The following is an 11,592-nucleotide window of genomic DNA, read 5'->3' on the forward strand; positions in this document are numbered from 1 at the left end:
TGAAAACAGCTGTGAGAGAAGGCAGGGTCTCTAAAACAAACCTAAAACTACGATGAAAAGTGTGATACAGTTAATCAATGTGAAAACAGAGTTTTTAATGCGTGTTTCCAATGCAGTGATCTACATCTGAAGCTGCTTGGAAAACATGGAATTTAGCACAGTGTGCAAATGTGCATGGACTGAGTTATAAAGCTTAGTGGCTTGAAGTTGGTCAAACACAGAAAAAGACACATCTTGATTGGAAATCTTCCACATGAAGAAGGTTTAAGGATCATAAACATTGTACAGTGAACAGTGTGTTCCAATGCTTTCAACATATACACACAATATTTGTTGTAGAGAATAGTAGAATTTATTTAATGAAATCTCCATATATGGCTGAATCATTTGTGCCTTTTCTGTTCAGTGTTAAACTAAATCTCCTCCCTGTGGCTTTCAGTCTCTACATTCCACTTGACTTGTTATATGTTCAGGGTCTGTCTGTGCACTAAGCTGCTCATGGTCCCCTGGGAGACAGGAGAGGGAGAGCCTGAGCACCCTGTTACCATCCCCACCCGTTCATCCAGACTCCAGAGTGAAGAATGCGAAACAACAGTTGAGCCTCGTCCACAAAGCCTGGAGTCCCTCCTCTCAGCCACAGCAGAAAAAAAAAAAAAAAAATGCTCCCAATTTCCTGCTTCACTCTGAAGCTGTGGCTGAGAGAGAGGAGGAGCGGAGGGTATGGTACTGTAATTAAATATGGTTCTTTCAATAGAAGTCGTTCTCCTGGAAGTTAAAGTGAGCTGATTTTTGTCTCCTCAACAAAATGAACCTCAGGCTCAGACATACACCGGTGTCCTGGCACGGTTTAACAGTGGAAGATTTTCACACATAATGCTGGTTGGAGACTCTCTGATACTGAGAAATGCAGACTGGCTTGTTGGGCTGCACCTGCTCGCTGACTGTGCCAATGAAATTCAATAAAAAAAAAAACAACAGTGGACAGGAGGTAACACATTTCACAGCATGAGTATGTGTTGTTTCATGCAAATCAAACAATTACCCATCACATTTTAAATAGTCAACAACAGCAGGCTTCTGCTGTGGACCTTTCACAGCTGTAGAGGGCAACAACATGTGGGAAGTTCCGGTCCCAGCTCTCAGGGGCCCCCAAATGCCCTATATTCATTGTGTATCAGAAGGTTTAAGGTAATTTCACCTATTGTTTTTTTAAGAATGTAGGTTGTTATCTTCCAGTACATTTACTATGCTATGCTTCTGAGCTTTAAAGTTAATTTTTGACCTTGTAGTTTGACATTGCCTGGATTAACCTCCTAAAGGGCGCGGTATGCATAGCTCGGCCTCAGACCCTCTTTAAGGTATTTAGGAATAAACTCCATAATGTGATGAGTCATTTGCTCCATTTAAATCAGTTCACACTAGGGCCCAAATACAGTTTTGTCGCCCCCAAGTGGGGAAGACGCTCTGGTGCACCACTCACTGCTCACTAAAATGCAACCGGTAGATTCCAGCTCGTGAACCAAACGCCCCTTCTAACATTGCTGTGATGTGATTGGTGTTCTTGTAGACACAGGCCATCTGGATTGGCTGTAAAATAGGGCCCATCCGGTAGCGCCACACGATTGGTGGAAGAGTCACAAAGCACGGATTTTATTGGCTAGAGGTCGCGTAAGGGGCGGGACGCCAAGCTCGGTTGCAGCGCTGAGACCGGTAATCGAGCTCTCCAGCACGTTGTGAAGCCGCTAGTGTTTCTGGCAACCGCTGAGGTGATTCAAAGAAATCACTTGTTTCTAAATCAACGACTTATTTTTTTGATAATTGACCCACTGGTAAGTTGTTTACCCTGATTAACTTTCACCAATGTACGATCGAAAGTTTTAATTTGTGCCTCTGATCGCTTTCGTTTGATTAACTGGGTCGATCTTCGAGGCTCCGTCTACATCCTGGTGTGGAGAGTGAGTGCTGTTAGCAACCTTTGGCATTAGCGCGGTTGTTATACCTAAATGGTTCAATTTTAAGAGCACGTCTGGGTTTAATGTGTTTTAAATTAACAGCAAGCCGTGTAATAAAGGTTATTATGTTGTACTTTCGAGATAAAACCACCGCCATTACTGCCTTGTTTCACTTTGGGCTTTCAGGAAATAGCTACCGTCTCCCGGTAGCCCACTTCTAGCTCATTCAGTCGTGACTCCTTTCCTTCCTGTCTTTCTTTGCCGCATTTCTCACCGGTTTTAGTTTTTATATCACCGCCTTGATATTTTTACATGTCTGCTTTATGTTTTTTTCTAATTAGTTTTGAACTAGCTTACGGATTTATTGAGCTCGGCAGGAACGTTAAAGTGTGGCTGGGTACCGGCCGGGGCACGTGTCGGGGCTGCTACTGAAACCGAGCTACAGCCAGTATCTGCCCTAGTTTGGGGGCCTTGTGCTCGCCCAGCTGTCGCGGTTTAGCTCCGTCGTGGGCCAGCCAGGTTGCTATTTGAGCTCAGGTTATATCTGGAAACCGCCGGTGAGCCGCCCCACAGTCCCGCCGCCATGACTGGCTATGAGCGCGTGTAGGCCGGTCCTATAGCGTGGATGGCACCGTCACTGCGGGCACGGCGTGGCCTTTGTCCGCATGCCATGCTCGCACTTTTTGCACAGGCTGCCTTCCGGTATGGCTGCAGTGCATTTAGTCTTCACCTAAGCTTGGACTTATTCAAGTCAAATCCCCCCGATGGTCATTTGAAACATTTGATCAGGCCCAGCACACGTTGTGCTCGTTAGGTTACTACACCTGATTGGATCAGGTGATGATGGATCTGCGTGTGTGTTGGTTGCAAAGAGCGCGTCAGAACAATGGGTGGCTCCAGGTTGTGCGGACAGGTGTGGTAGGCAGTCCATTAAAAGAAAGCACTCGCTCCCCTGGTTGTTGCTGAATGACCAGTGTGTTTGCATGTTTTAGCTTCTTTACCACTAATCGCCTGCACTCAGCACCAGCGTTGACCGTTTTAATCTTTGTGCTGTCGAGTTTAAAGGCTGAGGCTGGTGATATTCTGTAGTTTTCCTGTCAATAACCAGATTAAAAATGTTTTCTGTGTGTAATATCCGTTGTGGTACAAAAACTATTAACTGTTCTCCACTGTGAGTCCTGCATTCACAGCCCTGCTGCAGGAAATACTCACCGCAGCACCAAATCTGCGACTGAACCCTCATACTCCCCTCCAGCCTAACCACCAGGCCTCGTTTACTAAATAAAAATGTACAGGAAACGGTTAAGAATGTGGCTCTGTTGAAGCATGCTACAGCGCTCAAAGTGAGCTCCACTGTAAACCATTCTTCCTGGTATGTTGTGTAGGCATGCATGTGAGAACACACATCTGAAATGTATGTCTGTTCCCCCCCCCCCCCCCCCCCCCCCCCCCCCAGTTTTCTGGCTTGTGAATGTCGCACACATCTGATGAACGAACTACACAAATCAGTGCCTGCAACTGTATAACATGCAGCTATAACATAACTTCAACCAGAATTTAACCTGAGACGTGATGTTCTTTGTCACAGATGACCACAGCTGGTTGTTCTCAGCATACTGAAATATCACACTGGACTGAAATGGATACTGATAAATGCTTGGACAGAAACACACTGTGATTTGAAAATGGTCAGCTGTGATGTGGTATAATCCCAAACGGTAGTCTTTTCACACTTCAGACGTTTTACCAGTCAGCTTCATCAGTGACATTAACTTAAAATGGGAAAACCAGCAGAGCAGGATGGTCACCAGCTGCAGAGGTTGGTAATGAGGACAGAACGGCCACCCACAGCCTGAATTCAACAGCCTTTGTTTAAAGATCCACATTAGCTGGAGTTGATAATGTCTTGGATATTGCAGTAAATGCTTGAAGGCCAAATCATACACACACTCAGCAAAAACCACGGGGTGGTACGTCCTGTTCGTGTCCTCCTCCATAGAAAATGACTGTGTAGGATTTCTAGATATTCAGTTGTAAAAAGGAAAAAGGCAGTAAAGGAATAAGTGTTGTTGGAATGACTGTGCAATTTCACATTTTTATCCACTCGGTATGAAAACAGCAAAGTCTGAATTTATTTTCCGTGCCCTGGGCAGGCTGCGTTCATGTCGGTGCACCCAGATGGGGCAGTAAACTCTCGTCAGAGAAAAGTCAGTTTTACAGATCAAACACATTTCATGCTGCCGGCGTTTCAACACGGTCAGAAAAGCAAATGATAAAATGAGCCCATGTGACGAGATTCGGATATTGTATTCTGTTGTGAAACCTGAGGCGATGTTTACCTAACCTGATTTACACGTCTTTATTGTTCACCGGACTGTGCCTGACTGCTGCTCTCCAATCAGGACGGCCGGATGAGTCATCATCACAGGAATGTAAATTCTCAGAAATGAAGAAGAGCTCTGTGAAAAGCAAACTGATGCATGTGTGATGTGAAGAGGCAAAGATTTTTCTTAGCATTGCATGTAACAGCAAAGACACTAAAAGGCGTCCCACAATCCACTGGTAGTTTTCTCCTGTGGTAGTCCCGAGTGTTGCATCCATAGTGTGAATGACTAATTGTTGCGGGGCCTCTTGTTCTTCGCAGAGATTTCCAGTTGACCAAAGAAATGGTGATGGAGAAGCCAAGTGCCCAGCTGGTCGGGCGAGAGTTTGTCCGACAGTACTACACACTCCTGAACCAGGCCCCTGACTACCTGCACAGGTACGACCATCCCTGTTAACTGTCATGAGATGAAACTCGGCTGTGAGTCTGGTGTAATTCTGTTGCCTTTGGTGCAGTTGTTTTGATCTTCGTCAGTAGTTTTACAGGATGTTAACATGCGTGTGTGAGCAGCTGTCGGTTTAAACCGTCCTCCGTGGAACAAATTAACCTTTTGTCTCTCTGCTCAGGTTTTATGGAAAGAACTCCTCCTACGTGCACGGTGGCCTGGACAGCAACGGCAAACCAGTAGAGGCCGTTTATGGACAATCTGTAAGTAGGCTTCATCCAGCAGATAACAGCTTTTAAAAGTGTTGTTTCCATCGAGAGGCGCCGCACTTTACTCCCACATACGAACACAGAGTGGAGGGGGGGGCTGCTGGGCTGAAAGGAAAGTTGTTTTCTAGAGCTCTTTTGTCCATTAAGGACATTCAAGATGGTTGTTTATTCATTCTCACTCAGTCTGAGCAGCTCAGGTGAGACACCTGAATCTAAAAGTCTTTTTCAACGCAAACGTTTAGGGCCAGCTGGATGTAAGCAGTAGGGTTCTGCCATATTTTATTAATCATGATATCTGATGAACAATAAGCTCGTGTTTTAACATCAGTAGGTTTGTGTCAGCTGCATCAGTGACTGAGCAGGGAGTTATTTTTAGGGAAAGCAAAGAGCCACAGCTCTGCCTACAGAGGCTTATTGTATAGTACGCTATAAAAGATGAACCTTAAATGGCAAAATTGTATTAATTGAAGGAAGTATCGATCACCTCTGGTATGCAGTTTGTTTTCATAGCTGTGCAGGATAAAGTTTAGACCTGGCTGATGCTATAATTTTTGCTTTTCCCTTGAGGTTGTAAGTGGTTTATTAAAAAACAATTCCCCAAAAACCTTGAGCAGCAAAGTTTGACTGTCAGAATCATTTGATGTGTTAGAAAGTTAGAAGGAGATGAAGTAAAGATTTGTTTAGTTCAGGAGGAACATGAGGAGGAAGACTTCCAGCCTTTGTTCTGGTGGATAATGTTTATTCACCCTTCTCTCTTGTCTTGCAGGAGATCCATAAGAGGGTGATGGCTCTGAGTTTCCGGGATTGTCACACTAAGATCAGGCACGTGGATGCCCACGCCACCCTGAACGAGGGTGTGGTGGTGCAGGTGATGGGCGAGCTGTCCAACAACATGCAGCCCATGAGGAAGTTCATGCAGACCTTTGTGCTGGCGCCTGAGGTTTGTAGTCTTCTGTGGAACAGCACATCTTCAGGATCAGATCTGATGCATATGTGTTGGTTTTCTGGCAGAAAGAACGTGATACGCAGTGTGAAGTCTTACGTTCTTTTTCCTTTTCCTCCAGGGTACTGTCGCCAACAAATTCTACGTTCACAATGATGTGTTTCGCTACCAGGACGAGGTGTTTGGCGACTCCGATTCTGAGCCTCCAGAAGGTGAGATAACATCCATCTTTTTGATTTAAATTGAGATTCCTCTTCTGTTTTTTTTTCCTCCTGGTTGCCTTTTCATCTTCTCTATTGAAACGATCCTTCTGATCTTGGTATTATTTGGCCAAAGATAAGCGAAGTTACAGCGACGAGCTTCTCTTTCATTCTTTGCTCAACTTGTTTCGGCACTTTAATCGTTTTTCTTTGAACCGCTGTGTCTTTTATTTATGGACGTTGAAGCTGCTGGGGGGGTGTAAAGAACCTGATAGTGTTAGATATCTGGGAATAATAATAAAAACTGAACAGAGAAAAATGAAGTTCCAAGATCAAACCAAGCTTCATCATCATTTTTTTGATAAATATGAATTGATCCAGTTACTTTTTCTATTTTATTCAGATTTGATATTGTGTTTAACAGGAAAAGGTTTTTTTTTTTTTAAAAACTGCTGAACATGTTTTTGTTTGTGTGTTTTCAGAGTCTGAAGATGAGGTGGAGGAGATCGAGGAGAGGGTCCCCTCCCCTGACGTCGCTCCGGAGGAGTCTGCTCCCTTCTACGACCCGACTTCCTGGTATGAATCATGGCCCAACGTTCCCAAAGCTTTTACTGCTTTATTGGGATTTGACTCATAAATATATGTATAAATATACATCGTCCAACGCGCAAAAAGAAGCTGCTCTCCTAAAACTGAAACACCTAAATAACCGCCTTGTATTTGTCCCGTGTAGTTCAGAGCCGGCGGTTCCCGGCGACGAGGAGGAAGCGGCGGCGAGTCCCGAACCACAGCCGGAGGGTGAGAAGGAGTCCGAGGCTGCAGTTGTGGAGCTGAAGTCGGACACGATGCTGGAGACGCAAACAGACTCACACACAGCCGACGACCAGACAGAGAAAAGCCCCTCCGTCGCACCACCAACCACAGAACCTGCCTCTGTGCCCGCCGAGCCTGCCCCCGCCGCCCCAGAAGAAAACAGGGTATGTCTGGTTTGGTTCTTCTTTGCAGATACTTGTTCACATAATACTTTTACAGGTGGAGGTAATATGTGTTCGTACTTGACAACACAGATGAATCAGCTTAAATGGAAAACCTGTGTAATGTTGTCTTTCCCTTTGTAAGGACCCTGAAAATGAGACACATTGTCTTTCAGCACCCATCAGCCCTAATTTTCTTTGGTGTCGACTTGTGTCTTCTCTCCACAGCCGTTCTCCTGGGCATCGGTCACCAGTAAGAACCTCCCTCCCAGTGGGGCCGTCCCAGTCTCAGGACTCTCCCCACACGTCGTCAAAGCCACTCCCACAGCACCGGTAGGTTCTAGATCCTCTGAAAAACCCGTTTACACTACATTTTCTATCGGTTCCTCTTTTATTCTTATATCGTTGAAGCGTCAGAATCATTTTCTCTGACAGGATTTTTCTGAATTATTGATCTCATCGTCTGTGGACTAACCCGACACTTTCAGGGCTGACCGACTCTGACACACGCACACTCGCTAACTTAGCCACGTTAAGGCCATAAACTCTCTCTGCAGAGGACCGTAGGTGAACTTGTACTCTCGCAGTTACACTCGGGTGAGTTGAGTCTCCTCAGCAACCTCAGTAAGTCAGGTCAGCTTTATTTATGTAGCGCCAAATCATAACAGAAGTTATCTCAGGGCACTTTTCATATCGAGCAGGTCTAGACCGTACTCTTTATATTATTTACCGAGACCCAGCGTTCCCCCATGAGAAAGCACTTGGCAACGGCGGCGAGGACAAACTCCATATATCCTCAGTTTATGCTGTTGTATCACGTCTCTGAGAAAGCAGAGCTGGCTTCGGGAACTTGATTTGTTTGGGACGAAGGCAGCGGGACAGGACGCAAACAGCCCCTGCTGGCTGTACCTTTATGATGATATTGAAACTCGTTGTTCTTTCTTTATTGGCCCAAAGTTACGATAAATCTCAGCAGGGGAAACACTTTTTTCCTGCTCTCTCTCTCTTTTTTCCCCACCACTCTCTCTTCTTACGAAAGTGTGTTGACTCTTTCAGCCCAGAGCAGAGGTGAAGTCAGAGACCCAGACAGCAACACAGAGACCACAGAGAGACCAGAGGCCGAGGGAACAGAGGCCTGGAGGTCCTCCGCCTGTCCACAGAGGACCCAGACCAGGTACACACACACTCATACAAACTCATACAAATGTAACCAGCACTGGTTTTGACAGGTAAACCAGCATTAGACCGCCAGTATAAACCAAACATAATGAAATCTGATGTGTGCTGTTGAATATGGCACAGAAGGCAAGTGTGTGCGTGTGTGTGTGTACACTCACTATGACTGCAGGCGTGTCAACATTAAGCCTTAAAACTTCTGTAACTTTAGAAGTAAAGTGCAAACATGGTCTGAAAGGAAACAGCTGCACAAAATGTCCGTCCTGAGCACACGGGGGACAGAGACACTTCGTTTCCCTCACAGTATCACTGTCGTGCCCCTGAGAGCACATCAAATGTATTTTTGTTTGAAGCTTGCTCCCAGGTTTACTTTGAAGTTCCTCTGTATTCTAACATTTATACTCACTACAACACCTGCATTTCAAAAATGACCGTTAACTCAAGGGTTTGTGGAAGAACAAGTAAGTTTCCTGACACATGAACCTGCACTGTCACACCAGAAATCCCCACAAAAGACCAGAGATACACTTGCAGCGTGTCTGGACTTCACTGGTGTAGAAAAGCCACGTCGTGTTTATTCTCACAAGATGAATGAACATAACTTGTGTTGACCCGTTTAATTATTTGTGTTTCAGTACGAGAAGGTGAGCAGGGCGAGTCGGAGGGTCGCAGGGTGGTCAGGTACCCTGACGCCCACCAGCTCTTTGTGGGCAACGTCCCTCATGACGTGGACAAGACCGAGTTAAAGGAGTTCTTTGAACGTAAGTCGGATTTGATAGCACGTGGACGGCGACTTTAAAACACCTGTCAGTCATAGAAATTCACTGTCCACGATGGTAAAAGACATTCAGTGAAATGCTTGTGTCCTCCTTTTCCACAGAGTACGGGACAGTGCTGGAGCTGAGGATCAACAGCGGAGGAAAGCTGCCAAACTTTGGCTTTGTGGTGTTTGACGACTCTGAGCCTGTACAGAAGATCCTCAGCAACAGGGTAAGACTCCTCTCAGGCGCAGCACACTTTCAGGTTTTATTCAATGTTTATTTCCTGTGATGCAGCACCAGTTATTTGCTTAGAGACTCTTTGCTTGTTTAAAACACCCTTAGCTTCTCGGTGTTGTAGTCCCCACTCGGTCCTTATTGTTCTTACAGTGTTCCTCTGGTGGTGTTTTGTGGATCTGCATATTGAGTTTGCTCAGTTGAAACCTGAAGGAACTGAAATCTGAGTTTTAACTTCACAGATGGGACCGTTTGGGCTTTAATGGAATAAAGAGAAACTCGGTTAAGCTGTAATTAGTTTTCATCCTTATTTCTCGTCTCCTCAGCCCATCAAGTTCAGAGGCGACGTCCGTCTGAATGTGGAGGAGAAGAAGACCCGGTCAGCCAGGGAGGGCGACAGGCGGGATGTGAGGCCCCGGGGCCCCGGAGGTCCCGGCGGTGCCAGAGAGCGAATAGGAGGTGGAGGAGGACCCCGAGGCCCCCCCGCCCGAGGAGGCATGGCACAGAAGCCCAGCTTCGGCTCTGGACGGGGCGCCGGGCCCAGCGAGGGGCGTTACTCTGCCCAGCGCCAGTGAGACCCCCGGGGGCCCCAAACCTGAGTTACATTACTGTTTGGATTCAATTTACTTGAGTGGTTATTGATTTACTGCAGCAGGAACCAATTGGACAAACCCAAAATTTAACAAAAGCCCTTCATTACATTGCACCTAGGAGCAAAAATTGGTTGGAATTGTTAATTTGAAGTCAAACGTCGGGTTACTACACTGGCACACCCTGATGTGACTCCTTTCCTCCTCATTCTTTCTCCTAAATGTGATCGTACGTCAGTATTTGGAAGGGATTTGTTAGTAATTGACGCAGGTTTGGTCGAGAGCTTTCACCGTCGAGTCGCGCCAGCTCCTGCTGAATTCAGCGGCCAGTCTCAACATCTGTCTCATACGAAGACGGCTGCCTCCTCTTCCTCCCCAGGCTCCCTCCACCCAGCCCACCCCACCTGATTCTTCTTCTTTCTCACCTGCTGCTCCAGAATGTCACTCCCCGCCACCCCCTCCATCTCTTCCTCCTCTGTCTCCTCCACCAACACATGTATTATCTGGACTTTTGTCATTTTTTTTTTGTTTTTTCATGCTGAACTTGAATTTATTGAGAAACAAATCAAAACACGCAAACACATGAAAAAAGGGTAAATACTACTTGAATTGGGGATTAAAAAACCCAGAGGTTAGGTTTTTTTCGCGTTCTCTCTCCCTGTTTCTTAAAGGAACGTGTACTTTACTGCTTGGGCAATCCTGTGTATTGCTGCCACCGTTGTATCTAGCGATGGATCTGTCTTATCTTTTTATCTATCAGGTCAAGAGCTGAACTGTAGTGGTTTTATTTGAGTAATGATGTTGGCTTGTAATATGTGGATTCATGGACACGTCTGAATGGAGCATGTATCAAACCATGTTATCAAATCCTGTTAGGCTTCTATTACCGATGCACTTCATTTGTCATCATGTTTAAAATGAGCTCACCTGCCGATGAGAGAACTAAATTAAAAAGTGATTTACTGTTTTAAACTTCTGGTCTGTTTTGATTTTAAGCTTTTTGTGTGTGTGAGATCTCATTTTGGCTCGGATGACCTCGGATCTGACCAAACCACGATGTGCATGTGGAGCCTCAAATGCAGTAAAGGAGGAGTCCTAAGGACAGACACACACAGGACCTCCTTATATTAAAAAATACAGCTAATAAATGGGGCGGGGCTGCTGCCGGCTGTTCGTTTCAGTCGGACATTCTGTTACTATGGCAACCGTTACTGCAACAGCCTTCAATGGGAAATTGTTTAGTCGGCTGCGTAGCTATGCAGGTACCATTCGTGGTGAGGGCAGAAAAGCATCATGGGACATTGTTATGCAGGTCCTCCATATGGAGCGGATGATCTGATTAGATTTAAAGCTTCTGTTTCATTCTTAGAAACTACGTGTACCCTGAGCACACATTGTCCTGTCATAGACTTCACGGCAGGACAGGAGTCTGTCCAACTGCCTCTTGTTTGATTTTTTGGGGCAAATCACCAGTGACATTTTAAAAAAATGTTGCTTTCAGTATTCAATCAGGACACTGATGATAAATAAATAATATTTATTCAAATAACGTCCACATCTGCACCAAGCATCAGGTAAACACCTGGAAACACCTGGTTTTCAGCTGTAAAATCTCAGGTGCTTAATAAAGCTCAGACAGCAGCACGTAGTCCATCCACACACACCCTGACAGCAGAATGAAATTCTGTCTGAGCGCGTGTGTTTTTATGACTTTCACTCAATTAC

General features: G+C 45.6%; 1 protein-coding gene across 1 annotated transcript; it reads left to right on the plus strand.

Annotated features, from left to right (window-relative positions):
- The first annotated feature begins 1,699 nt into the window (after positions 1–1,699).
- g3bp1 (GTPase activating protein (SH3 domain) binding protein 1) lies at positions 1,700–10,839 on the plus strand. Its single transcript, XM_041048623.1, has 12 exons — positions 1,700–1,829; positions 4,597–4,713; positions 4,902–4,983; positions 5,756–5,929; positions 6,054–6,144; positions 6,615–6,708; positions 6,866–7,109; positions 7,335–7,439; positions 8,163–8,280; positions 8,918–9,043; positions 9,163–9,272; positions 9,604–10,839. The coding sequence occupies exons 2-12, from the start codon at positions 4,619–4,621 to the stop codon at positions 9,850–9,852; spliced, it is 1,488 nt and encodes a 495-aa protein (XP_040904557.1). The 5' UTR covers positions 1,700–1,829; positions 4,597–4,618; the 3' UTR covers positions 9,853–10,839.
- The last annotated feature ends 753 nt before the right edge of the window (positions 10,840–11,592 follow it).

The sequence above is a fragment of the Toxotes jaculatrix genome, chromosome 10 (assembly GCF_017976425.1).
Source record: "Toxotes jaculatrix isolate fToxJac2 chromosome 10, fToxJac2.pri, whole genome shotgun sequence".
Lineage (NCBI taxonomy): Eukaryota > Metazoa > Chordata > Actinopteri > Toxotidae > Toxotes > Toxotes jaculatrix.